Raw genomic sequence first — 27635 nt, forward strand, 5'->3', positions numbered from 1 at the left:
AATAACCTGCTCTTCTTCCAGCCCAGAGGGAACCACTTGGCCTCCTGCTCCCCCATCATGAGAGCAATGGTTCCTCCTTCTGCTGATGCTGTCTGGGGGCTGGGCCCAGAGGCCTGTGGTGCCCCACGCCGGGTAGTCGCACTGTGGCACAATCCCCTCTCCTCAAATGTGGCTGGGGCTGTGGCCTTTCAGCCAGCAGCATGCAGCCAAGGTGACAGGATGTGTGCTGTCCTGTGGACACAATCACATCATACAAGATTTCAACGCTGGACCCGGAGGAGACTTTCCTGCCTCGAAGCTGTAAGCTGTCGCACAGTGAGCAGCCCGTGGGAAGAGTCACACGGCAAGAGACTGTGGACAGACGCCACCCCACAGAGGAGAAAGCGAGGAGCTGAGCACGGCCAGCAGTCTCCTGGGCCAGAGAGCAGGTCCTTCCTCGGAGCAGGCAAAGCCCCAGCCACCAGCTGGATTTCCGCTGTGGAGAAGGCCCAGCAGCACCAGGCCGAGCCTCAGATGCCCTCCATGGAAACGGTGGCATGAGACAGGTGTGTTACGGCACACCACCACCAGTGACGCGACTGTCCACAGTGACAGATCACACAGCCGTGCTGACTCCCACCCGCCCCGCGCTGAAACGCTGCCGCTTGCGGTCCTGTGTCTCCGGGAGGTCAGCGGCAGTCGGTGTGCGGAGCAGGCCTGACACGGAGCCCCTGCGTGAGGCCCCACAGCCAGCTCCTGCTCTGCGCCCGAGAGGAGAAAGCAACACACGCCCGCGTTTTGGCCACACCGGTTGGGCCCGTGACCCTGCTGGAAAGGGAGAAGGCACCGCTGGCCAGAGGCAGATGGGGCCCGGCCCTGCTGCATGCGTGCGCGGCAGGAAGATGGGACAGACAGTCAGGGAGCCCCAGGGCGGGAGGGAGCGGCTGGGACTGTGCTGCCTTTTGGGGCTCTTGGGAGGGAGGGGTGCAGAGCCCGCACCCAAATCGTGTCTCCTGCTGCTTTTCTCTTGGGAGCACGAAAGGGTTCACACCAGGGTCTTGGTGTCAGCCATGGCAGCAGGCACATGAACCCTTCCTCTGGGCCTCCACGCCCCACCGTGAAATGGGCTCCTAAGGCCACTGCCCGGGAGTCCTGGAAGGATGGAGGGTGCTCTGTGTGGGGTGCGAGGTGTCTCCTGTTAGTAGAGCCTCATGTAGGGCTCACTGCCCCACTGCACACCGGCTGGGGAAGCCCCTGCCCCGCGGTGATGTGCGGACATTGCCCATGTGTGTTTGCCTGGGTTTATAGCAAACATGGGGGTTTGGGGGGAGCTGGGGTCCCCAGGTATGTGCCCTTCAGGGGGATGAAGGGGCCCACCGGCCCCTTTCTCTTCATTTCCCAGCCACAGTAAGTCAAGTGCCTTCATCTACTGGAGCTCCTGCTGCAACATGCTGCCCCGCCCAGGCTCAAGGCGGCACCCACTGACCACGGCCTGAGGCCTCTGAACTCAGAGCTGCCATGGTTTGCATCTCTGTCCCTCCAAGGCCTCGTGCAGTCTTAGGCTCTTTTGGAGGTGGGTGAATCTAGAGTTTGTGACTGATTCAAAGTATGACGCCAGGATTGAGGGTGCACACCTGCCGGGGCAGGTAGCCTGCCTCTTTCCTCCTGGGGTGTTTCTTCTGCTGTCTTCCTGCCACCATGAACAGTGGCCCCTCCCATGCCTCCCCGCCTTGGAGCCAGTTGATTATGGACTGAAACCTCCATAAACTGTAAGATAAATAAACTTTTCCTCCCTTAACTTTGGGTGTAGGCATTTTGTCTCAGCAATGAGACAAAAGTAACTGAGAGCCCAAACCTTTACACATCACACTGATAACCTCAGGGAGTTTGTGGCAGTAACGAGGAGCTGACCAATGATGCCCCAGTGTAGGCAGAGCCAGTACAGCTTCCTGCTTTTCCAGGGAGCCCTCCCACTTGGCTCCACGGGTTTCTGTGTTATATCATCTCATTGCTCTTAAGATGTGTGCAAACAGGCCTCCATCTGTGCTCGTGTCTGCCACCTGTCATCACTGCAAACACAGACCCCAGAACTCGGGCAGACTACATCTGCCTTGGGTGGTTCCTTTTGTGTTCAGAGCAGGGTCCATCCCAGCACAGCACTGACTAAACACAGGCCCAGCACATGACAGAACCAGCCTGCTTCGGCCCGAGGGACTGACCTGATGGAGGAAAAGGAAGAAGAAATTCCAGGAATGAAAGCCACTCTGAGAAAGGAAAGAAGAACGCACTCTGTGTGCACAGGTCTCCTCTCAGGACTTCCCTTCATCTGGGATGTGACACTTTCCATGGGGGGCGGCGGGGCCGTGAGCGGCGCAGGGCTGAGCCTCGGGTCACACTGCCAAGGCTGGCGGTGCCCTTATGTTTAGGAAGCGTGTAGTGAAATAGCAGGGGCTAAAGGGGCATCACCTCCACAAATGAGCAAGAGTGAGCGAGCGAGAGACAGAAAGACAGACAGGCAGACAGAGAAAAAATGGAGGAGGCTGGAGCACAGCAATACAGAGACACTTGGGCACTCGGGGTGGGAATCGCCGATAATGCTTTAAACTTTGCATGCAATCGCCCATAAACCTGGGTAACTGCAAAGGGAAGCATCTGTAAAAAGCCAGAGGCAGGAAGAAGAAGACACTCGTGCTATGGCAGCAGCAACGGAGCCCACTCAGCAGAGTGAGGGGCGGGTGGGTGGCTGCGGGCAGCACCCTGGGACCCGTGGCCATGGCCGCTGGCTTCTGAGACCTGGTCGCAGAGCCAGGCTCTGCATCTGGCTCCTCTCCTGCAGCTCCCCACAGGAGGCAGGCACCCATGGCCGGAGGACGTCTTCCTGCCACGCACAACCTCCGCAGACGTGGTCTGCACAAGGCACCCTCCTCCTCTGTGATGGGGCCCTGCAACAACCTGCCTTTGTGTGCTGTCTGTTAACGCCCTAACCCTCCACACACCATGCACAACGTGCCCAAGAGGTGGGTGTGCATGTGGGTGTGCGCATGGGTGTGCATGTGTGTGAAGTGAACGGGAGGCCCGCACCATGAGCTCCCAAGCGCAATCTTATCTCCCACTGTCCTTGCTACCACGGGCTCCTCGATAGCCCCAGGCCCTCGTTTCCTTTCACCGTTAGGCGGATCCCTCCCGGAACCTAGATCAGACAGACCTCAGCAAAGTCCCTTCCTGCAGGATGACTCTGGACAGGTGACTAAGCTTTTCATCTGGAAAGCAGGGACCTCGCCAGGCTACTGGTCCATTACTGCAGAAGCTTACGGCTGAGGAGCTGGGACGGAGCAGTGCAGAGGTGCACAGGAGCCCAGGCCTCTGCAACTTGTTTCTTGTTGCCAAGACAATGAGCAAACCCAGAAGCATCAGCACTGAAAAGGAGGCCAAGCTGGAGGCCAGGGCCGCATCCTTGGCCTGGGACAGAGCCCTCAGGGAAGGTGATGAGGACCCGGGCTGAAGATAACCAGGACCAAAGCTCCTGGAGGGAGGGAAAGCGGGGCAGGCAGGGCTCCGTGTCCAGAGAGGCTGGAGGTCGAGATGTCTGGGTCTCGTGTGATGTGACAGGGACCCAGCAGAAGGCCGAGCAGGGTAGCAGCAGAATCTGCTTTCTCCTGACATCAGATAATCCGCGTGTTATCACTCTTGGGCCATGTGCGTAACTCGAGATGGATTGGAAGCCTCCCCAAAGCACTGGCTTTGGGACGTGATCGGCTCTGAGGGCCTTGACTTCATGGTGGATGAGCCCTTGATGAGGCCGTGATTTGATGGCTCCTGGAGGCAACTGGGCTGGTTGGAGCGAGGGTCATGGGAACATCGGGCCCTGGGCCCCTGTGGCTCTGTCTCTCACCGGCTCTCTGTGCTTCCCAGCTGCCCCAGAGGTGAGCAGCTTTGGTCCCCCACACCTTTCCTCCATGAAGTTCTTTCATCTTTTTTGGCCAGTGCTGGTGAAAGTACTGGGGATCTACCTCAGGACCTCGCATGTGCCAGGCAGGTGCCACACGGCTGAGCTATACCCCAGCCCCTTCCTCTATGACTCTCTGCTCACCTCAGGCCCACAGCAATGGACCCCCTGACCTCTGAGGCCTTCTTTCCTTTTAAGTTGTTTGCGCAGGTGTTTGTGCTGCCATAGAAAGCACAGTGACAATAAAGGGTGGCTATTGTCATGTATCGTCCCTGTGTTTTGCCACAGATTGCTAGACCTGCAGACGCTGGGTGGTGGTGGGGACTCTGTTCCCTGGGCAGAGCCTGGGGGCACCCACCTGGGCAAGGCGTGGAGGCATCAGGTCACACCCTGGTCTCTGTGCCTTCCCCTGCTCCCTCCACCAGCCAGATGCCAGTGGCTCCACCAGCTGGGCCCGGGGTGGCGGTCGGGCCAGCTGGCTGGTCCCCGCTGGCTGGCTCCAGCTCTCGGCCTCTGAGCCGCCTGCGTGTTGCTGTTAAAAATGCAAAGCATTCCAGCCATTTTAATTACTGGGCATTGCATAAGACAGCAACCAGTTCATACAAAGGAACGGCAGAGCAAACTGATTCTCCTCCCCCGCCTCGGCCTCTGGGCAACTGAGGGCCTCGCGGGCACTCCAGGTCTGTGTAGCCTCTTCCAGAGCAGCTGATAGGACACGGAGGTGTTTTTCTCTAAATCCTCAAGGTAGAAGCAGTTCCAGCACCTGCGAGGGGTCTGGATGCTGCTGTTTGTATCCCACCAGGGAGCCTGAGAGTCACAGGGCTCCTCAGCACCTGTGATGAGAGCTGGGTTACAGACTGGCATCCTCCTGGCAGTGAAGCTTCCCAGGCACCGACTGGGGGGTTTTGAGTTCCTCACATGTGAACATGACTTCACTCCAGGGTGCCCAGGGAGAGTGAGCCAGGCACAGCACTGCAGCATGCAGACCAGGGCCACAGGGTCGGAAACCCTCCACGTCCCCCCTTCCCGACTCCCCAGGTGTCTCTGAGCCCATCCCTAACCAAACCCCTCCTAAGAACTTGCTGAGGTCCTGCAGTGCACGGGGCACCGTCAAAAGCCCCGCGATGAGCACATTTTCTAACAGTGGTGCATGACACGGAGGCCGATGGTCCCTGGACAGGAGTGAGTTTCACCTCCGATAATCTCCCCCAGACCATGCCCAGCACAGGCAGCCGAAGACACCACCAGGCCCGTGTTTTCCTTACAAATCAAACTGCAGCGGTCATCCAGGACGCTGGCCTTGTGCCGGCATTCTGCTCCATCTTCCCACGGATAAGCTCATTTGTCTGTCACACCTCTGAGGCCGCCAGTGCTGCTGACAGTTAAGATGCTTGTGCAAGCGCACACACTCAGGAACTGATAGTGACATGCTCATCAACATCTAACAGCCCGCTCTTTGGACAAAATGCCCAGATTTCTCAGTGTCCTTCCATGTGAGTGGTGGAAACTCCCAGAACAGCCAGCTGTAAGCCATCACCCAGGGTGACCAGCAGATGGCCGGGTCTGCATGTCACCGACTCTCTGCAGCTCTTGCACTGAATGCAGTTTTGGCTCGCGCTGCGTTAACCCACCTCGGGTTTACCCGGAGCACTTGGGAAGAGGAAGCGATGCGTGTAACGTGTTAATTATCCTGACTTTTAGTGCAGTTTATTGGGTTGTGGGTTCATATAATTAAAACCCTAATCACGCTGTTTCTAACTGCTGGTTCCCGGATTCCGGACTGCTCAGCTCTGCGGGCTGGCTTGGGCCAGTGCAGGCCGGCTCCACCTGGAACTTCTGCCCTCAGCGCCAGAGGGCAGGAGCGGCCTGGGAAGGTGCCACAGAGCAGTCAGGGAAGAAGCGGAGTGCAGCCTGGGTGCCCGGGGAGTGCGCGGTGTTTCTGAGGTTTGCCATGGGTCGCCAGGGCAAGGGCCGTGGGAAGCGAGGGGGACAGCGGATGGCTGACCATGCGATGGTCACCCACACAGCTGAACTTCTGCCTCAGCTTCCCTTTATGGAAGATAAGTGTAGTAATAATGGCCTGTGCTTGCAGGGCCGTGAGCATCAAATACATTCACACCCCGAAGTGCGTAGAGCAGGACCCATCAGGCAGCACGCTCACGAGATGTCAGTGCGTCTCGTGCAGCTTCACAACCTGTTCGTCCTCATTGTACAGAGAAGAACCTCTGACAGTCGTCGTCTCACAGAGCAGGGAGAGGAGCCCTGAGCTACCGCTCCGGGTCTAACTCCCGGGCTGTACCAAGGCTGGAAATCGCAGGGTGCTGGCTGAGTGGTACCAACCCAGGACAGGCTGCTGACGATCCCAGTTCTGGGCGAGGGTCCCCTCTATTATGTTGATCTACTGTGTCAACTTGAGAAGTTTAGAAGTTTAACTGAGAGGCTCAGCAGGAGCCGGGACCCTTACTTTGTAAATATCCTCACCCCGTGCGAAGGAGGGCAGGCAGATTTTGTGAGCGGCAAACCCCACCTGGAGAGGGGGTGTGGCCTGTGCACAATATAAGGCAGGAAAAGGGGCTTGTTCTCCCCGTTTTGCTCTGGATGCTCTTGCTGGTTGCTGGTGTTTACCCTGTGCTGTGCCGCCCCGTCTTGGAGCCAGCTGGTTATGGACTGAAACCTCCACAAACTGTGAGCTAAATAAACCTTTTCTTCATGTGAGTGTTGAGTATTTTGTCTTAGCAAGGAGACAAAAGTAACCAAGACAGAGGCCCACACCTGACACCTGTCTTAACACCCTGGGCAGGCATGGACAAGGGTAGGGACATTCTGGGAAGGAAGACCCATGCTCGGTGGTGGAAACTAAGGCCCAGCCCCTGGCCGTGGGCCATCCTGGCTATGTGGTTCAAGGCAAGTGACCACATCTTTGTCTCTGGACCTCTACTTCCAGTTTTCCAGAAGGGATGAGGATGGTGATTTCCATCTCTCGGAGATCTCTACATCTCTAGGGGCCAGTATGGCCCCTAGGTAGACTGCCAGGCAGGGGACGGCATGAGTGCCCACCATCTCTCCCCCTCTTCCTCCTCGATTCCCTTCCTTGGGCACGGGATGGTGAAGGGCTGGGAGAGCGTGTCTCCTCGCAGATGAAGCTCACAGGACCGCAGGTGGTGCGCGGGCAGCGAGGGCAGGGGCTGCTGCACCACTCTGTCTTCCTCCAGGCCCCACTTTGCACGCAGAGAGGTTCATGACAGCAGGTCCCCTGCATCGTGTACAGGCGTGAGAACCCACGAGGTGTGCATTTCACCACGAGGAGCTGAGGCTCAGAGACGCGAAGGCCCTCGTTCAAGGCCACAGTGAAAAGGTGATGCCGAGTAAGTCAAGGTCAGGCCCCCACGGGCCTCGGTCTCCACTCCTGCGAGGCTGCCTGTCGAGGACCCTGCCCGACTGAGATGGCACCAAGTCTCACCTCCAGGAGCTACATTTGCAGGGAAGGTGTGGGCTGGCTCACAAAAGGTCACTCAGCCACAGCGGGGACAGCACCAGGACAAATGCTGGGTGTGCAGCCTGAATCTGGTGCTTGAGATTTCAGAAGAAAAGGGGAGCCCTGGACAATAGCTGCTGAAAACCGTGTACAGGATGGTGATCATCAGCTTGCCCCTAAGCTCTGGGCCCTGCTGTGGGACAGATACAATTCTTCCGTGGACACCCCCAAATGCTGAGTAAGTAGGGCTTCGCACAACCCTGAAGCCACCTGCAAGGGCATCTCTCCCTGTCTCTAGGAGCTGTTTCCCAAAGCTCCTCCCCAGCCCTGGGCAGGCACTGTGTTCCTGGATACTGGTGCACCAAACAATGACCCAGAGCATTGGGCACTGAGTAAACCCAAAGATGGGAGGAAACCACTGACACCCCATGGGTTTGGGACACAGGGACCCCCATCTCCCGAGAGCATAATGATTTGGGAAGGGATCTGTAAATCCTAGCTCAGCCACTTCCTTGTTTGTCAGAAACTGGGCGTGCAAATGAATCCCTCTGCGCCCGCAGATTCACCGACTGTAAAATTGGCATGAGACACCACGTGTTACTCCAGCTCTCGAGGCCCTGAGCGAGCACTGCATTGAAAGTGTTTGCAGCAGATGTTCAACTAAAGCGTTGAGTTCTTGGGTCTCAGAAACCGTGTTCGGCTCAGCATCCCGTGTCTGCGCACAGGTCTGGCGAATGGTAGAGGGCAGGCAGGAAGGGTTTGCTGCGGGTTCCCCGGGGCCATCACTGCACTGGGAAAGCCTGAGTGGAGGACATGGTGCCGGGCAGCTTATGTCAGTCGCCCTGTGACAGGAGTGCAGTCCGTCCCTGCCCGGTTCTGGGCAGATGAATGAGGGGCTGAACTCAGAGACTCCGGCTCCTCCTCCTTGGCACTGACCTGTCCGGCTGCGACAGGTCCCCACAACTCCCCACCCGCCCCGCGGCTGGCTGGCCTGAGGGGCGCCCTGGAGTTCCCCTTTATCACAGTTTTCTCTTCTCTTGCTCTGCTGCTGGACCAGGGATACTCGGAGGACAGGTTGGCCCTTCCTTCCCCTGCCTGGTACACAGCATTTATGGATGTTGGCTGAGTATTTGAGGGCTGGAGGGAAGGAGGAGGGGAGGGCTTTGGTGACATGGTCACAACTAAGATCACACACACAACTTGAAAGTGAGCCTGACTTTTGAGTCCATGTTAGACCAAGACACTGAGACCCAGCGAAATGGAGTGTGACTCTCGAAGGCCCAGGGCCTCCACAAGACCCTCTGGGGCTGAGACAGTCATTGCTGGGGGAGTCCTCCAACATGGAGAGCACTGAGCTACATCACGCCCAGAGCAGAGAGCCCGGGGGAAGCTGGCGCGCTGGCCTGTCTGGAGCAGAGAACCAGTGGGACCGAAGAGCCCACAGTGAGCGTGGGCTCCGGTGTCACCACCGTCCAGGGATGGGGCTCCGGCACTGGGCACTGTCACTGCTCGGCAATGTGTTTACTTCCCTCCAGAGGAAAATTCCTCAGCGTCTCGGCCTCTCTTTGGATGACCTCATGCTGGGATCTGTCCCCCACCCACCAAGCATTCCTCTGCGGAGAAACTGGCTTTTTAGGAGGCTCCCCGGGACCATTAGGAGAACAAGAAGTGGTCCCTTGGCATGTGTCCCCCAGCCCATGTCAACACCTTATCCTATGGGCCACAAGGACAATGGGTGTGGCTGCTCTTTTGGTTGTAGGAGTCATCTGTGTGCCTGAGACAGCTCAACTCTGGGGCTGTCTGAGCTTAGTATCTGTCCCTGCAGCCGGATTCCAGAATCTGCTGTGGATTTGTGGAGGCGATGCCGATCCCCACTTGACTTCCTGGAACCCGCAGATTATTCATTGACTGTTTGCTAAGAGCCAGGCACACCTGTATTTCCTCTGGGAGGCTGGGGCAGGAGGATTGCAAGTTTGAGCCACTCCTGGGTAATTTAGCAAGTACTTTCCCAACATAAAAAGAAAAAAGGATTGGGGATGTAGCCCAGTGCAAAGGCTCTCAGTTCGGTCCCCAGTTTAAAAAAGGCAACAGGTTCTTACATCCAGATGTTGGACCGGGCACTGGAACGTGCCCAGAGTGGGTGCTGCCAGTGGTACAGGGGTGACAGAGTGCAGGGCTCTGGGACAGGAGAAGCCAGGGGACATTCAGAGCTGGTGACCACACATGGGTCCAGGGAACAGGGTGGAGAGGGCTGGGCACCATCAGGGGCGGGCAGGGCCTGGGGGCATTGGGGCTGTAACTGCAGGGGTAGGAGCCATGGCTCATTCTGGTGGTCTGGTGGCTGCAACTGTGGCTGGGCTCCACAGGACAGCAGGTCACAGAGTATGTGGGGTGCCTCTAAGTTCTGGTGTGTCACGTGAGGCTGAGGAGCAGGAATTCCCATGTACGCTAGGAAAAGTTTACAGGAACAGCGGGGCAGATGCTGACTTAGACAGAGAAGGACTCTGGACAGGGTGGCCACTGACCTGACTCCCGGGAGAAGATCTGTGGGAGTCAGCACTGGAAGGACAGGGAGAAAGGGGCAGTTGGGAGATAAAGTGTCACGGTGCAGGCTGATGTCACTCCTGGGAACGGGTGACCTGGAAGGGACCCAGGGGAGAGGACGGTGGGCTGTGGACAGTGAGGGCCCCCAGGGAGCTGGGGGACTTCTGGTGATTCTGCCCAGGGCACAGAGTGCAGAGAGGATGGAGGCCCAAGACACACAGCTGTCTATGATGCACGATGGTGGGGAGAGACCAGAGTGTGGATGGCAATGACCTGCAGGCTGGGCAGGAGGGGCATGGAAGCAGAGTCTCATTGCTAATATTGTTAGTGTCAGGGGGAGTCCTGAACTCAGCCAGGACACAGTGAAAGATAAAGAGGGACTTTCAGTGCCCAGGTGCCACTGCCCTGTCCCCACGTCCCCAAGGCATTGGGCTCAGGCTCATTCTAGGGCTCATTAGGGGTCTGCTGAAGACAGCACCAGGTCCTCTGCAGTCCTTGGGCCCAGCGTGACAGGAGTCAGCCTGTGAGTGTCCTGGCCAGTGCGAGGCTGAGCTGCAGCCCTCAAAGGAACCACGAGGGAGCTTGCACGTTATAAAGGGAAACATATGAGTCCAGCATAAGGAACGCATTAAGACGGGGTAGGGGGAGGCAGCCTCCTTCCACGCGCATTATCCTTGAGATATACACACTCTCTCACACACATGTGCACAGCCTGTTCAACTCTGCCTCCCATTTTTCCACTGCCCCAGAAGACATAGGACTCAAAATGCCTCTGCCAGGCCACATGCATGTTTTCTGGCTTGAAATTCCTGGAAGCTGCTCCTTGTGTAAGGGAAGGGGAGACCCAGAGTCCCTGCGGATGCTGGGATGGTGACTGAGTGGGGATCCCTGCTCCCTGGCAGGCCTGGGGGAGCACAGGGCTAGAGGTGCCCTCAGTTTTACTGCCATGAGACCGACTCCAGACAGAAGCCAAGGAAGGTGTTCACCCCGCTGGTGTGAGCCCTGGGTGGACAGCAGTCGAGGCCACCCCAGGTCCCAGCTGCCTCATGCAGGCCGCCACCCGCGGAGGGTCTGGCTGGGCTCGCATTGCTGGCTGGACCGGGCTGCCTGTCATTGGCTGGTTCAGAGATAATGACTTTCACATGCACTGCGGGTTGGGGGAGAAGGCCAGGCAGGGCTAGAAGGCCCTGGAAGGAACAGGCCGGAAGGAGCGGAGGAAGCCGTGCTTGTCCTGGGCCCCAGGCGGCACCTTCCCCAGAGCCTGGCCCCCACATCCTCCGTGGGCTCCCAGCCCTCCCTGGCCCTAACCCCGTGATTCACAGGTCCACCACTTCCCCGGGGAGCCGCTCCCTTGGCTGGATGTGCGGCCAGCCCGGGCGGAGGCGCTGGGCAGCTGTGGACCCAGACGGGTGTTGACGGGAGCTCTGTGGCCGCGCAGACAGGAGGGGCTGCAGCACTTGGCTTCTGGCACCCACCCACCAACCAACCGGGAGGAGAGGCCGCGGGAGGAGGGAGCAGGGTGTTCCCGGGCTCGCAGCGCCCCCTAGCACCGGCTGGCGGGATAAGGCTGGGGAGCCCCACGGCCAGGAGCTGCCATGCCACCTGCCCGATCCAACGTGGGTCAGCACACTGGTCATCAGACCTGCCAGCCCACACTTCACTCCTTGTAACCAGCACTCGGTAACTGTCCCCCAAGGCTTCTGTCCTCAAGTCCAGGAAGAAAAGCAGACAGACGAGCAACCACGCCAGAGCCACCTAAGTGTGGCACGAGGCCGTGCAAGGGCTGGGGGTACGTGGGAAGGGCATCAGAGGCTTCCCGGAGGAGGTGGCATCTGAGGTGAGCTTTGCAGGATGTGCAAGAGCCAGGGGGTTCTGCAGCCAAGCGACCCTACTCTTGGCCTCCTAATACGCACTGTCCTAAGAGATGGAGTGGTGGCAGAATCTAGCTCTGCAGAAATGAGCCTCCCCTCAGCTCCCCTGCACCTTGGCCACCGCAGGTTCCCTGAGTGGCTGCATCTCCAGCCTGGACTCTTGGGAGTGAGTGCACAGGGAGCTCAGGAGGAGCCATCTGAGCCCGGCGTGCTCTTCCGTTTTGGCACCTTGCCTGCATGCCACACAGCATGACCTGGCTCTCTGTAGGACATTCGTCTGCCCCCTAGAATGACCACCCCATGGAAACTCGCCTGCCCCACCGAGGGCAAGCAGCTGCGTGTCCTGGAGGCTCTGCACTTGACTCTGCTTCTCGCCCTCTCCAGGCTCCTTGATCTCCAGAAAGAAAGTCTTGTGTGCCTCTACGCGATATGCCTGGAATGTCTTCAGAGGCCTTGAGAGCAAGTCAGCACGGGAGCGAGTGCACACGGAGAAGATAAAGCTCCAAGGGCACAGCCTGTCCCCCAGTCGGCACAGGCCCTGCTGTCACCGGATGCACCCAGGATGATCTAACCAGTGCTGGCGGGCATTCCCCCTGGGCAGACCCGCATGGCCATGAGGAGGATTTGCCTGCAGAGCTGAAAGGCAGGGTCTGAGTGGCCAGGGATGGTGAGGCCACAGTCATATGTCACCACTGGGGCCCCGAGACCCCAGTGTGATTGAGACGGGAGGATAAGGAGCCGCAGCTGCAGCGTGCTCTTTGCTCTGCCGCCATCTGATTGTGACCTCTGCGGGCCCCCTCTCCTGCCCAGCCCTGTGTTCCTTTGCTGGCAAACTGATGGGTCTTCCCTGAGGTCCTTGTCATGACCTCCTTGGTGTCTAAGGCACCTTGCGATCTGACACTGAGAAGGAGGACAGGGCTGCACTGTTCCTAGGACAGGCCCAGCAATGGGGACAACAGGTCACCCTGGGGGCTGAGGACTGGACAGATGGACGTGGGAACTCCTGGAGTCTGCCCCAGACTTAGGCACTGACATGCTTTCAGCCGTCAGCAAGCAAGAGGGCTGTGTCTCCCTTCCTAGCGCTGGTGCCAGGTCAGGTGACAGGACCTGAGGGAGCCCTTCTTGCCTGTGACTGGTCATCATCCTGGCCACGACCACGAGGTCTTCTTGCTGCAGGGACCTGCAGGAGGCCTCTAGAGCTGCTCCCAGGCGGGCAGAGGGGAGCCTCTCAGCGCATGCACAGGGAGCGCTTCCTAACTGAAGGCTCTTGGCGTCTTTGACCCCCACACAGCTGTGTGGATCAGCTTGAGAGACATGGAGAGGGGATATAAACTGGAAGGCAGGTTCGTGCCTCTCCCCCGGAGGGAGGCTCAGACGGTGCCTGCACTTGCGTAGGGGAACCCACTGCCAGTGTCCGGCTAAGTCCCAGCCTGACACTCACAATCCAGGGATGGTGTTGCCTGGGGGACACACTGGCACTCTGGATAAAACTGTAATGGAAGAGAGTGAATGTGCCCACAGGTAAGGTGCTTATCCAAAGTGGATTTGGCCTAGGAAGACCTCTAAAGCCTTCCACATGACTGGCACCATGTGGGTTTCCATCAGTCTCTCAAATCCCACCAACTATGTCCTCCTTCAGCCTGGCTCCCTGGGGTGGCCCCACTGTACCTGTGGTGAGCTCTATGGGCGCCACCAGCCACACCACGACTCCTGGGACCTACTTTTGTACTCTGAGGGCTAAAAAGCAGCTTGGCCAACTATCCCAGAACTCAAAGTGTTGGCAGGATGGCCGGGGATGTAAAGCAACCAGCCCCCGGGGACAGTGCTGGGAAAAGGTCAGTGGGAGCCAGCCCCTTGGGGGAGGCCGCTGGCTGAGCCAGGGGCACAGGGTCTGGGACTGGTGGGGTGGCACAGACAAACGCAGAGCTGCCTTCCCTCTGCAGTGACAGCCATGGTGGCCGGGAAGAGGGGGTTTCAACAAAGGACTTCAACAAAGTCCTTAAAATCCCACTGCCCACATTTTCACTTCTGCCTCCAGTATCAGAGCAAGAGGCTTCTCCAGCTGTGTGCAGGCCAGGGAGAGGAGCCCCATAGGAGCGGGCATTTGCAGTTGGGTTCCACTGCTGCTCACTGCCGGGGTGAGAAGCATCCCCACAGGACACAGCAGCTGGGAAGGGGTTGCACAGTGGGCCCTTGGGCTGGCTTGGAGGGGCCCCAAGAGCCATGAGGAGGTGAGGTCAGGCGTCTGCTTGGGAACAGAAGCAGCGGCCTCAGGAGCCATCCCCTGGGAAGCTCAGCACCCAGCACTTACTGGCCACCACCTGTGGCCCTGGATGGCCCCCGATCTGTCTTACTCCAGTTTTGGGTCAGCTCACCCCCAGTTCCCGGCCGACGTGCGGAAACCAGTGCTCCTTGTCCTCCCTGCCCTCTGCCCTCACACGTGCCTGGGGTTCTGCCCCAGTTCTCCCTGTCACCGGAGTCATGGCGCACTGCTGTGGTCATTTTCAACTTGTGACTTTGCTTTTGGTTTCCCATGGCACCCCAGGAAACTGCCCTGGACACTGGTGGATTTCCACACAGTAAAGGCTTGCTTAGTCCTGCTCCCGAATCCTAAGCAGTGTTAGTTGAATGAGTACACCCCGGAATGTGCTTCAGAGGAGCTCAGGTAAAGATATCTGACACCGCCGACTGCAAGGGGCAGATGGCTCCAAGTGCCACAGAGGAGGGAGAAAAGGCCAGAGGGAGAGAGAGCTGTCCCTCTCCAGGCCATCTGGGAAAGCGGGGCCTCATCCCGCCTCCGAGCGTGGTTGAGCTCTGGGCGCGGCCGCGGGGCGTAGTGCAGCCCTGGTCCCCATCCTCACTCAGAGCCCCGACCCACCCGCGCCCAAGCCGCGCTATTCCCTATAAGGCTCGGAACTGAAGTGCCAGCCCCGCCCCGCCCCCTTTTCGGAGGGCGATGAGGTAATGCGGCGCTGCCATTGGGCGCGGCGCGCGTGGGGCGGGGCTCCTGCGAGCCGCCTGCTATATATCAGTCCGGGCAGCGCCGCGGTGGGGCAGTGGCGCTGGTGCTCCGCTTTTCCTCGCGCTCCTCCTGCTCGAGTCGGCGCAGTCCCGGCTCCAGCCCGGCTTTACCCCGAGCCCTCCGTCCTCCCCTCCGACCGGGGATCCTTGCGCCCCCGCAGCGCACCCTCAGGCCCGGCCGAAGCACCCCAAGACCAGGAGCAGCAGCGCGGTCCGCAGGCGATGGCTCCCTGGCTCGGGCTGGTCGTACTGCTGGGCAGCTGGAGCCTGGGGCCCTGGGGCGCCGAGGCTTGCACGTGCTCGCCCAGCCACCCCCAGGACGCCTTCTGCAACTCCGACATCGGTGAGTGCCGGTCTCGGTCCCGAGTGCCTGTGGTGGCCACCCAGGCTCCCAGGCCAGTGCCAACGCTTCTCTGCTTCTTCGTAGGAGCTGCAGCTCTGCGCGCGGCTGCCTGGGGTCCCCTCCGACTCGAGCCCCACAGGCGGGACACAGGGGCGCGTGGAACTTGGGGCCTGCGGCATTGAGGGGACCTGGGAGCTGTGGGTGACCGCCCCCTCCCCCAGTCCCTGTCTGAGTGCAGTACAGCTTCAGGGGCAAGGACCCTTGAGCCAGGGCTGCGACACTCACCCAGGGCTTGGTGTGTGTGTGCAGGGATGAGAGGTGTGTTCCTTTAGGAACAAAGATGACAGGGGTCACACTGTGGGGACAGTCCCCAGCTGGACTTTGTATCTGTGTGAGAGGTGGGATGTCCCAGCAGGACATGTTCCGGAGTGTTGGGAACGCCTGCATTTGGAGGGCTGGAGCTGTGGGCCAGCTGGACGCATCGCTGTCCTCCCGCCCAGCTCACGAAGTGTGCGTCCAGTGTCCTTGTTCTGTGTGGCATGTTATCTCGTGAGCTGCTGTGTTTGGAGTGCTGTCCCTTGTCGCTGCTGGTGGGGCACCAGTGCCGTGTGCCTGCTGTGTGCACACGGGACAGTGCCGTGTCTGTGCCGTGCAGGTGTGCAGCCCTGTGCCCCTGCTGTGTGCATGTGAGGTGGTGCGGAGTCCCCACTGTGCAGGGTGCTGTCCCGAGTTCCTGGCATGTGCACAGGATGGCGGGTGGGACGCGGCAAAGGAAGGCGCTCGTGTGTCTGAAAGCAGCTGTGAAGGGGGAACCCCAGGGACTCTGCGAGGGACTCTGCAGGGTGTGTGGTGCAGGCCGTGCGCACAGTGTCAGGGTTTGGGAAGGGCACGGCCTCAGGGTGGCTGTGGCGACCTGGTTGGTGCAGCTGGCAGTGAGGGTGCTGAGGCTCCTGGGACCATAGCCACAACCTTGCCTGATGGGGACCTGTGGCGCTGGGCAGACAGTGCCTGCCCCATCCTTCTTTCAGGCTGTTGAGGAGGCCTGGGAGGTTTTACCCTCCGCCCTCCCGAGCACCTCCACCCACCTCCCTTGGCTGGCTCTGTCACCACGGTTGGGGTGGTGCTGCTTGCTTCTGGTTCTGTTTCATGAGGGCAGCGGGCCGGAGGCAGCAGGTGGACTCAGCCACAGCCTGTTGTGCTGGAGCCGGCCGGGTGTGTGCAGCTGGATTTTGGGGCCTCTCTACTTGCTCTTGCTTTGGGGGCTCCAGTTTGGATGTTTGGGGGCACAGTGGGACAGGAGCCTGCAGACTCTGCGTCCCCAGGCCCAAGACCTTGCCACCTGCTCACTCTCCACTTCCAGTTCCTGCTGCCGGCTGGGCTGGTGCAGGGGCCGCTCTTCGTTTCCCTGCCTGTGTCCAGACCCAGCTCTTTCTTCCCCCTCTTCAAGTTCCCTGAGAAAAACTCAGGGATCCAGAAGTCCCGCAGACCCAGGACGGTGTAGTAGAGAGAAGCAAGGAAGGGGCGCGCGCCCCTGTGGTGGCGCAGGTCCAAACTTGCTGGCCTGGGCTTGGTGTGCGGCCCTGGAGGCCTGATGAGCTCATGCTTTTAAAAATGGGAGGTGCGGGTGTGGGCGCGGGCTTGTTGACCTCTTGCTGCCTCCCGAGTACTCTGCTGGCCAGTAGGTGGCTCCTGACTGGCCCGCTCAGGCCTCTGGTCTGGGGCCGGGTGGGAGCTGGCTGGGGAAGGCAACATGCCAGGGAGGTGCCCATGCCCCCGCAGCCCTGCCACCCAGGGCAGAACCCAACTTCCTCTTCCAGATCTTTCCTAGTGGCCTCTCCTGCTGGCCAGCGCCCTGCTGCCCTGGCCCCGTGAGGCTCCTCACCCACAGGTGTCTCTTTTCCGTGCTTTCCTAGAGCCCCAGACACAGCCGCCTGGGCCAGGAGGAGTTAAAGGGGTTTCCATGGCAACTCCGGCCCTGCACCCCTCGAAGTGTTTGGGAGAAGAATAAACTACATGCCGGCGTATCAAACGCACGGTGGGGCTGACCCGGGGCTTGGCAGCAACCACCATGTCTGTGTCCCCTCCGCAGCCCTCACTGCCTCCAGACCCCCTAACAAAGCCTGACTCTGGGACGGCCCGCGGGGGCTGGGAATGCAGGAGGCGCCTTGGCTGGGCACAGCCTGCCCTGGCAGTGCCCAGCTGGGGAAGGGTGGGCAGCGCCAAGAGCTTCCTGAAAGTTGTGTGTGTATGTTTGCACACTTGTGTGTGGCTTTGTTGGGGGGGCGGCAGAGAAGAATCTGGCTGCAGAGCTGAGCTCCCTTGCAGGGAGCAGCACCAGGGCCCGGGGGCCTTGGGAGCTGCATGGGGGGTGCGGGTGGGGCGGGTGCCAGCCCTGGAGATCAGCCCTGGGCATCTTGAGCTGTTCTGACAGGGCCCACTGCCAGCGGATTCCTTTGGTATCAGATCTGGACTTGTGGTTTCAGCGAAGAAGCCATTTTCAGGGAAACCAGACCCCTTCTCTCTCTCTGTTACACGGTTATGCCCCAGCCCTGGGCTTAGTGGCCAGAGCAAAGAGAAGGACCAAACTGGAGAGAAGCCAGTTGCACGGTGGGGGACGGGGACTCAGGAGAACTCTGGAGAGAGGGGGCTGCCGCCGGGCTGGAGGAAAGCACAGCTTCTCACAGACTTTCTTTCCCATCCGCCTGGCCACCGGCAGTGTAGACACTGCGCCCAGTTTTCAGATGGAAACTGCTGAGGCAGAGAAAGGGCCTGCATGCCAAAGGCTACCCAGCCGCTGAGTGGGGAGGCTGCTGACCGTCTTTGTTACGGCACCGCGCAGAAACATTCTACCTTCACTGATTCTTGGTCATCTAAGGCAGTGACGTCCCTAGGACTGAGGGAATGGGTGCTTGGTGCTGGACCAATGCTTTCCTTCTGGGTTTGGGGAGTTTTTTTCAAAAATCTGAAGCAGCCAAAGTGGCCAGGGGTTTTAGTGAAACAGCACCTTCTGGGAAGATGAAATGATCATTGTTAGCATTTTTATACTCTATAATGGAAATGTGTGCGATACTCTAGTTGTTCTTGGGCTACTGGAACCGCAAGGGGCCCCCAAACCACCCAGCCTGGCTGAAAACGGGCTCAGTTTGTCTCACTGAGGCAGGGAGAAGTTTCGGGTCTCCCTCTGTGGGGGGGTCCCCAGGGGAGCTGCCCAGGTTGGGCCACGAGGTGAGGCAGGTCCTGGAAGGCAGCAGGAGCCTGGGTCCCGCTGGGGAAGGTGCTGCTCTGACCTTTCCGCGTCCCTGTGCCAGCCCCGGTACACAGGCCTGGGAGAGCGACCTGCGGAAGTGGCTGGGGGCGCGGTTCCCTTTGTTTTGCAGGACTGGCAGGAAGCTGCTGACCGTACATTCCAACAGGTCGTTAATTCAAAACAACAACAGCAACACTATGATGGACGATGCTGCGATTCTGCATCGTGGGCAGCGTTTCCCATTCCTGCCGGTGTGGACAAGGAGGCCCTTCCTGTGGCCTTTGTCATGGCAGCCCTGGGATGTCCATGAGGGACAGAGTGGGATGGGCGCAGGGCCAGGGGTCTGGGGCAGCTCTGGGCTGGACCCTCCCTTAGCGCTGGGGGGCTGATTGTGCTTGGCCGTGTTGGGGGACATCACGGTGCTCAGGTTCCCCGGGGGTAAAAAGCAGATTACAGTCTGCAACCTCTCTGACCCTCTTTAAAATCACCAGTTTTGGTGTGTCCTGTGTCCGTGCACGAGGGTGGCACCCCTCATCGTCCAGTCCAGCGTGCATTCTCCTGCGTCTCGCTTTCCATTGTCACTGTCCAGTCCCCTGGGTCCCTGCTCTGTTCTGGTCCCTTGTCCCACCTGCTCCTCCACGTGTTTCCAGGCCCAGGCACCCGCAGAGAAGGTGGAGCTCTGCCCCGTAGACACACGGATAGCACACGGCTGCACGCACTGCATTACCGAGCATAGCACGCGTTTTAAACCTAACAGCGTGTACCAGTTTCCTCGGGTACTGCAGGATCCACGGGCCGTCATTTCTGAAGCTTTACCTGCACAGCGGTGACTGTGTTTGGCACCACTCTAGGTCCTTAACATGCATTAACCCATTTAACCGTGAATGGTGCTGTAAGGCAGGACTGCTTGTATTTTAGAGCTGCGGACACTGAGGCTGAAGGGAACACTGCTGTGACGGACCAGAGCCCGCACTAACCCCTGCTGCCTGGCTCTGAGAGACGTCCAGCGGTCCTGTACCTCAGTGCCTGCCTCACATGGTACATCACTGCGTGCGGTCACAGAGCTGCAGTGCGTCCTGTCTGTCCACGCAGACCTGACGTGGCTATCTCCTGTCCGTGGGTTTCCAGGTTCTAACGGCTCTTCACTCCCCTCGGGGTTCTGGAGCACATGGTTGTTGTACAATCTTTTTGTTCGTGTGGACAAGTATTTTTCAGGGCAGTGATTCCTTTGGAGTTACTACTAGGCACCAGGTCTGCGCCGTTTCCCCGGGATGGTCCTGGCCTCATGGCCCCCAGAGTGGCCACGCTCCTTTCCGGGGTGCGGCGTCAAGGAATCCTGGGGCTCTCAGCTGTCTCCAGATACCTGGCTACTTCTCTTACATAGAAAAACAATGAGAGTTTATTGATTTTTCTGAGGTTTTGTTTCTTTCTCTTTTTGCTCACTCCTTTGTATAAAGACACAAAGAAAGGGCACAGAATTAGGGCCGGAATGAGACCCAGTTAGTGGGGGAGCTGCTGCTGCTTGGAGAATTCAGCCTGAGACGGTTTAGGTTTCTGCTTTCTATGTCAGCAGCCTTTTATCCCAGGGAGTTGTGTGCCCAAATGCAGGGCCAAAGGCGGACGTGGTGAACACGCGTGGTGGGGTTTGCTTTCTGCCTTTGAGCTGTGTTCCTGTGTCCCCTCCCCGCCTCCTCGCTGTTGCACTGGGATGGAGGTAAGAGGGTGGCCGGAAGGATGAAGATGGACCCTGAGACAGTCAGGGCGCCCACCAAGCTCTGGGGTCTAGCCTTGTGGGGCTGAGGATGGTTGGGGAGAGAAGCCGCTGGCCCGATGGCAGCCTTCTGCAGCGTGGCCCTGGGATAAAGTGTCACCAAGCGCTCTTACAAGAGCCACCGAGGACCTGTGGCTTCCTTGCTCCCCTTCCTGAGCCTGCGCTTCCTGTGTGCTGTTTGGCTCCTGGCCAGCGCTGTGCCCTTGACTGTGAACACTGTATCTTCTCCGCTTCTCCTTTGGTTCCATTTTCCTGCCCACTCCCTGGCACTGGTGCAGAAGAACAATCACACTTTACCCACATTTGAAACACGCTTCAAAACACCGTCGGGATTGAAAGCCAGATTCTCAGAGGCTGCGTGGGAAATTCCCAGAGGGCGCCCTCGTTCCTGGGCTGAGAGCCAGTTTCGGGCTGCTCCCCGCCCGGAGGGACACACCTAACCCCTCCAGGGGAGACACTTGCTTTACTGTCTGTGTCACTGGACAAGTCTGGTTCCAGCTTCCAGTGGACACCACACTGCAGCACTGTCCCAGAGAAACCAGTGGAGACCGGCACGTACAGTTGTCTCTCACTGAGATGCCTTTGCTGTGTGCCCAGCACTGTGCCCAACTCCCCACCTGCGCATCGGTCCTCCTACGCGGTGGGGCTGCCCTTCCCAGCTGCCAGATGGTCAAGCCCCTGCCCAAGGTCAAGCCGGTAGGAAGCAGCAGGGTTGGACCCTACATTGCTCAGCTGGCTCCAAACCTGTGTTCCGATTAAGGCTAGAACTTGTAGTCTTGGGGATACTTTCCTCCTTTTGCAACCCCTGCATGCTCCCCCTTCAACCCTTAATATCTTTGAGATTTTTCAGTGGCCTGCACCCTCAGCTTATCAATGTGGCCCCAGTCCTGGGAGCCTTCGGGACTCCTGACTGCACTCCTGGCGTCCTTGATTTCTTTCCATTGCACCTGAAGTTCCCACCCTTCTCAACACCAAGAAGCACTTTTTAAAAATTAACTTTCCCTCCAGCGGATGCTGTGTTTCAAAGCATTATGCATCCCAGATTCACAGGCTGAGTGATTATTTTCCATGAAAAAACAGGCGAGGATGGAAAACCTCCAGGCTAGGCCGCACTATGTGGAAATCATCAGCTAATATGCTAATTAATTGCAGCCCAAAGCAAGGAAGCGTGTGCTGCTTTCCTGACAGGTGACCGGTGGTGCTTCCAGAAGTGTTGCAAAGAGCCCCGGGCCTCTGTGAGTGGCCGCCCTCCCCTTTCCGGAGCCCAGCTCTTTAGTTCTGCACCAGTGACCACCTCTGTCCTGTGGGCACGGTCTGCACACTGGCCACGTTTGCCAGCTGCTGTGTTGCACAGCGCAGGGTGCTGGTGTCCCGGTGCATTGGGTCCCTGCCAGAGGAGCTGACCCAGGCTTCTCGCTGTCACAGCTCGCAGGCCAAGTATGGTTCTGGCTCCTGGACTCACTAACACTGCCGGACAGAAGTCCACAGGGTGCCCATCCCAGCTAGAGTGGGGCTGGGATGTCGGACTGGTGGTGTCCAGCAGGACAGGACCCCAGGGAATCTGTCCTGACCCATCTAGAAGCCATCTGCAGGGCTGTGGGGGGCGGCAGGGAGGATGTGTTGTGCTGCCTGAAGCTGCCTGCTGCCAGGTGGGACCTGTGTTCAAGTCACACGTGTCACTTGGCCACCCCATGCACGGGATTCCTAGGCCTGGCTTTGTGTGGAGATGAAGGGAAGGAGAACCCAAGGCAAAATCCAGCAGGTGGTAAACAGAGCCCTGTGGGACGGTGGAGCCTGCGCTGAGCCCCCAGAAACAGAGCCCTCAGATAGCACCTGGCCGTGACCCCTGTCCTCCTGGGCCAGCTCTTGCTGTCTGGGCACACAGGCCTTGTGGCCACCTGCGATCACACTTCACGAAGCCACGGCTTCGGCCAGGTGTTGACTTTTGACCACGCCGAAGGGCTGCCTTGTGACCTGGCTTTGTCCTCTAGAGAGACCGAACTGTTATCCAGCTGGACTCTGCCTTGCTAGCTGCATGGCCTCACTGCCTGGTCTGTTCCCGGGGGAGGTGACTGCCACTGGCTTGGTGCTTGATGCATATAAGAAACGAGAAATGGGAAGTGCTCAGAGCAGAGCCTGAGTGCTCGTTAGTGCGTTGTTATCTAGGGGTGATGGGCTGTTGGACCCTCTGGCCCCAGCCAAGGCCAATGCTCTCCGCTTTCCCACAGCGCCTCCTACAGGACAGACAACAAACAACAGCTTCCTACTCCACTCTAATGGCTCTTCCTGTTAGCGCCAACTCCACTTGATCTCATTTGATGACCACAACATCCTAGTGAGGAAAGCAAGACAGGGGGTCACTGTCCCCACCTCGTGGGTGTCAGCACTGAGAATGGGTGTGGTGCAGTAGCTGAGCACACACCCAGCGCATGGAACCAGGACTGAAACCCGTGTCTTCTGGGTCCCAGTCCAGCGCCCTCCCAGGGCCTGCTGCCAACCCGGGCTCTCCGGGCTCAGTGACGGTGCATGGATGACTCGTGCCCACCAGGGCTGGGAGAAGTGTGGGGCGAGGAGGACATCTGCCCCCATTTGGGGCACCTGAGGCCTTTGTTATTGCTGACCTGGCTCTCCAATGGGCTTGGTGCTGTCAGCTGCCTGGGTGCTGATCTCAGTGGTGGAGCTGCAGGGTGACTCCACAGGTGTTACTGACTGCTTGCACTGCCAAGTGCAGTGCCCGGCTGGCCTTTCTTCAGAAAGAGCTGCCCACCGTAGCTGGGTAACTGCACACCATTTCCACCCATGACCGGCTGTGGGAGGTACCCGAGTTGGAAATCAGGTCTGTTAAGATCAGATCCAGGACTTCTATGGTTGTCAAAGTGGACCAGGGCTCTTAGTGGCTTTCCATCAGGGACATGCATGATCACTGCACGTTCTGCTGGTGCGGAGCTGATTTCCCACACAGGTGGCAACCCTGCATGCAGACTTACTCGAGGGCTAGAATTGAGAACCAAGGTCACTCCAAGGTTGCCACTGACCTCACTGGGATCGCTGGAAAGGCCGAGGGCGGGAGCAGGGCTGGGACTCTCGTTCATCCCACCTCACCCCCAGGTCCCCAGGAAGTTCCTGCTCCAGAGAAGCCTGTCCGTGGAGGATCTGTAGCTCCAGGAGAGACCAGCTTGGGTGAAGACCTTTAGTGGGTTCATATCTGATCCATCCTATGGCTTTTGTTCTCCTGAGGAGGGGCTGGGACTTGGTCAGAGGCATCTTGCGGAACCGTCACAGTCCCCCTCCTGCACAGTGACAGGAGAGAAACGCACACTTTAGCCCCTGGAGCTTTCTGACAGCCACACAGGTGCCAGGACAACTGAGGGCTCTGAGAACCCGACAGGCAGGTGGTTCTGGGGTGCGGCGCTGAGGGAGTGGGTACCCTGTGGCTGGGTGCAGGCTCAGGTCCTCCTCTGATTCTTCTCTGGCCTGGTTTTCCTTGCCCATCATTCAGGCCAGGTCGCAAACCCAGACACCTCCAGGGATGAGCCACAGGCCCGGGCACTTGCATGTTCACCCGCTAGATGTCCCTCAGGGCCACTTCCCCAGGGCCTGTCCTGCTATGGGGGCTGAGTGGATGCTGAAATGTGTTTCTCTGTCCCGAGATAGACAGCAGTGATAGGCAGGCGTGATGGCACAGGGCACGTCGCCCTGGCTGTGGGGCCAGGGAGGCAGTGGTGGTGAACTAGAGAATCCATGTCCCCTGTGATGGGGATGGCCATCAGGAGGTCATGTGGGCCCAGGGTTGCCAGGCTCCTGGTCTCGGAGGGTGAAGGAGGACTCTGGACCCACCTTGAAATCTCATGGTTTCTGAGTGTCAGGGCAAGGCAGGAGAAACACACCGAACTGAAACGCATCCTTGGGCCGCATTCAGTCTCACAGGTCACAGTCTCGTGACCTTGGATCCTTGGGCTCCTCGGATCTCGGAGTGAATCTGACAGCGGCATTTTCAAGCAGAATGATGCAGTTTCCACTTCGCCCTGTGACTGCTTTTGCCACATTTCCAAGGCCCAGCGCTGTGCTGGTCCGGCTGGTGACTGCCAGCCAGGCGGCCAGGGTGAGCACTCTGTCAGCTGCTGCAGCAGGGCTCACCTCCCCGCTGGGCTGTGGGCAGCGTCACTGAGATGAGGGCAGTAGGGCCCTTGCCTGGTGTCCAGTGCCAGCTGTCACACCATCAGGATGCTGTCCTTGCTGGGTGTAGCCCAGGTCAGGGGTCTGAGGGCAGCAGCGTGACTGCAGAAAGGCCTGCGTGGCGTGTGCGCTGTACCCGGTGTGTGTGGGCGCGGGGTCAGTTCTCACTAGCACTGCCCTGCCCAGTGACAAGCTGCCCCGAGACTGGCTACATCTGCGTGTTAAACAGCAGTGAGTACCATAGACAGACACGGGAGAAGACGCAGTGCCCGGAGCAGCCAGGCTGCTCGCAGGTGTCCAGGCTCCTGGAAGCCAGGGAGGCCCCGTGGCCTGCAGAAGCTAACGCCTACCTGGATCCTTAACATCTGGGTCTTATTTGGTTTAACAAAGTGAACCCTAAATAGTTTGAATTCCTCTGGTAAGGATTTCTTACGGTTTGAGGGACAGGAAGAGGGGAAACCCAGACCAGGGCCTTGCGGGAGCAATTGTGCGTGAGCCACAGACAGTTTACAGCTCTCCTGTGGTCAGAAAAGCCAAAGACGGGGCAGGTGGCTGCTGTGCCGCATCTTCTGTAACGTGTCCCAAATCCCATCATCCCACCGTGATTTAAAGCCATTAGTGAGGTTTTACATGTTTCCCCCCGATTTGGGAAGGCAGACACAGTTTACAGCAGCCGGCTGGCTCGTGGGCAGTCTCGTGTCAGCTCCCGGCCGCCTGAGGTTACGGAGTGTTTTCCCACCTCTGCTCTGCCGGCCGCGCTCTGGAATTACGCTTGGGCCGAAGCCCAGGGGCCGCTGACTCAGCCTCACGAGTGGCTTCTGCCCCCGGGTCCCTGTGCAGGGATCCCCTGCGTGGTGACTTTGGGGAGTGCCATCAGACTGGGTTCTCCACGGGACAGAGAGGAAACTGAGGCTCAGAGAGAGGTGCACGTTAGCCCAAGAGCTGGAGTGGGGAGATGTGTGAGCACATGGCAGCGCTTAGCATCTGCAGTCATTTTTATGGGCAGACGCCTCTTGTTTAAACTTATTACCCGAGTGCTTGCGTGCGCGTGCGGAGGGACTGAGTCGGGAGATGGACATGGAGACAGCTAACGTTTCCCGACAGCCATTCCAGGAGCTTCACACACACAAACACACACACACACACACACACACACACACACACACACATGCGCACACGCACGCCCTCTGTTCTTCACTGTGCACCCCAGTGTCAGGGTCGTCACATCACTGTCATTGTCATCAACCTCAGACGCCCCCTTTAAAGGCTAGAATTCGGGACCTGGCAAGGCGGGCGGCCTGCCCGGCCTGCGGCCAGCTCCCAGTGCTGGGGTGTGGGCTCAGGTTCCAACCCCTTGAAAGTCGAGCTCAGGCCTTACGCTGTGCAGAGCTGGGGCTGCCGCATGGCCCACGCACCCCCATCGATGCCCCCCAGCTCACTCTTCCCCTGGTCCCCAGCCCTGTCTGCTTTCTGCGCTCCGGGAGGGAAGGGAACAGCAGACCCCAGGGCTGCTGCAGGACGGGTCCAGGTCGAGCGGGCCCCTCTTCTGGGCCTGGCTGATTCCCAGGCCGTCTCACCCAGCAAGGCCAGATTCCTGGCCAAGCAGAGCAGGGCAGGAGAACACTTGTCCATTCTGCCTGCCCGGTTGGGCGAGGTCAGCCTACGAGGCTGGAAAGTGGAATGTGTCTAATTGCAGGGGGGGAGGCAGAGAGGATTAACACTCTCTAAATAGACATCGGGAAACCAAGAATAGCCTTGCTGCCTGGAAATCAGCGGTATTCCTGACCACGAGCTGTCACACTTACTAGGTGCTCAGTAAACGCCAGTGAGAGGCAGAAGTAAACAAATATTGAAAATGGGTCACTGGAGGAGCACTCTGCCAGGAAGGCTCGGTGCTCTGTAGGAAAGACTTTCAGCGGGGTTATCTGAGTTTCCCTGCAGGAGTTCTTTGCTTGTCTGCTTTCTTGTCTTGAGACACAGACTCCCTGGGGCGGGCAGGCTCTGCCTGCCCCTGCACTCTGGCACACCGCCTGTGCCCTTGCCAGGGTAGGAAGATGAGAATTCCTTTCTTCGCCCAATCATCAGGACTCTGATGTTCCCTGGAGCACCCTGCAGACTCCAGTTCCATGTGGATTCAAAATTTACCACCAGGCCGGGCCAGGCCGGGCCGCCCTAACATCAGGCTGCAGGTTGTGACCTGAAGGCAGCCTTGCCGTTGTGCTGCCCTGGGAAGCGGCGAGGTGTCCAGGCGGGCTGTGAGATCAGGAGCTGCGTCCTGTCCTGGGTCCTGTGGGAGGATCTAGCTCCTCGCTGCCCAAGCCCACTGCCAGCCCCAGCTGACTCGGGTCGTCCTGGAACATGCTTACAGCTCGGGTCCGGCCCAGGAAGCCCTGCGGTGTAGTAGCCTGTAGGCCTCATGCTTCTAAAGCTTCCCCAAGAAGCTCCAGGAACCCAGTGTGTGATGCAGGAAAGCCACAGGCCGGCCTGCCAAGCCGAGGTGGCCGCAGCCTTGGGGAGGATAGGAGGAAAGCGTGAAGGAACAGTGAGCTTCAAGGCCAGTGTCTGCCAGGCTCAGGACTTGTACCTGGCTTCTGAAATCCTGTTGTGCTGGTCAGCTTCCTGCCACTGTGATAAAATAGCAGAAATCATCAACCTAATAAAGGAAAGCGGCAATTCGGATTCAGCTTCAGAGGCCTCGGGCCTTCTGGCGGGAGGGGGGGGCATGGTGAGCACCACCGGCCTTTAACACAGGCTCTGTGGGGCCCCAGGTCCACACTGGGTGCCTATGTCGTGTTCGCCACGAAGAGTTTGAGGAAAGGGAAATGTGGCACCTGTGTGTGATCCGAAGGCCCAGGACACAGGCACAGCGGAGAGAGGGTCCTGAGCATCAGGGGCGTGGTGGCGTGTCCCCGCCCTGGTCCTCGGGCATCTGAGCCTGGAGCTCACCTCCCCGGTCTCCTCTACTCCTGCCCGGCACTCCGCAGATAGCAGGTCACCTGGAATCTGAGTAAAGCAGAACATGCGGCTTCCAGGATGCCCGGCATCCTCCCAGGGTCCCTGTGAGCGTCAGGACACCCGTGTGGGGTCCCCGAGTTCGCCTCTGTGCTGAGGCTCAGCAGCAACGACCAGGAAACCAAACAGAGCTGTCTGCCTTGACGAGAAGGTGCCTGTGCGGCAAAGGCTCGCCTTCCCGGGCTGCTAGGGAAGCCCCTGTCCCATGGCTGCTGTGTCTCAGGCCACACAGCCCTGAGGTGGCCGCCTG

The 27635-nt window shown here is 59.0% G+C and overlaps 2 protein-coding genes across 6 annotated transcripts in view; one reads left to right on the forward strand and one right to left on the reverse strand.

Annotated features, from left to right (window-relative positions):
• Nucleotides 1-27635, reverse strand: part of Syn3 (synapsin III) — a 288914-nt gene that overhangs the window by 130572 nt on the left and 130707 nt on the right. The window lies entirely within an intron of this gene.
• The window catches only part of Timp3 (TIMP metallopeptidase inhibitor 3), a 35650-nt gene continuing 22872 nt past the window's right edge, over nucleotides 14858-27635 (forward strand). Inside the window, exon 1 of the mRNA XM_003462315.5 lies at nucleotides 14858-15179. Coding sequence (XP_003462363.1) covers nucleotides 15059-15179 — 121 coding nt within the window. The 5' untranslated portion in view covers nucleotides 14858-15058. The remainder of the gene's footprint in view (nucleotides 15180-27635) is intronic.

Source organism: Cavia porcellus, unplaced genomic scaffold, assembly GCF_034190915.1.
Source record: "Cavia porcellus strain 051 isolate PalLab524CR breed Dunkin Hartley unplaced genomic scaffold, mCavPor4.1 scaffold_8, whole genome shotgun sequence".
Taxonomy (NCBI): Eukaryota; Metazoa; Chordata; class Mammalia; order Rodentia; family Caviidae; genus Cavia; species Cavia porcellus.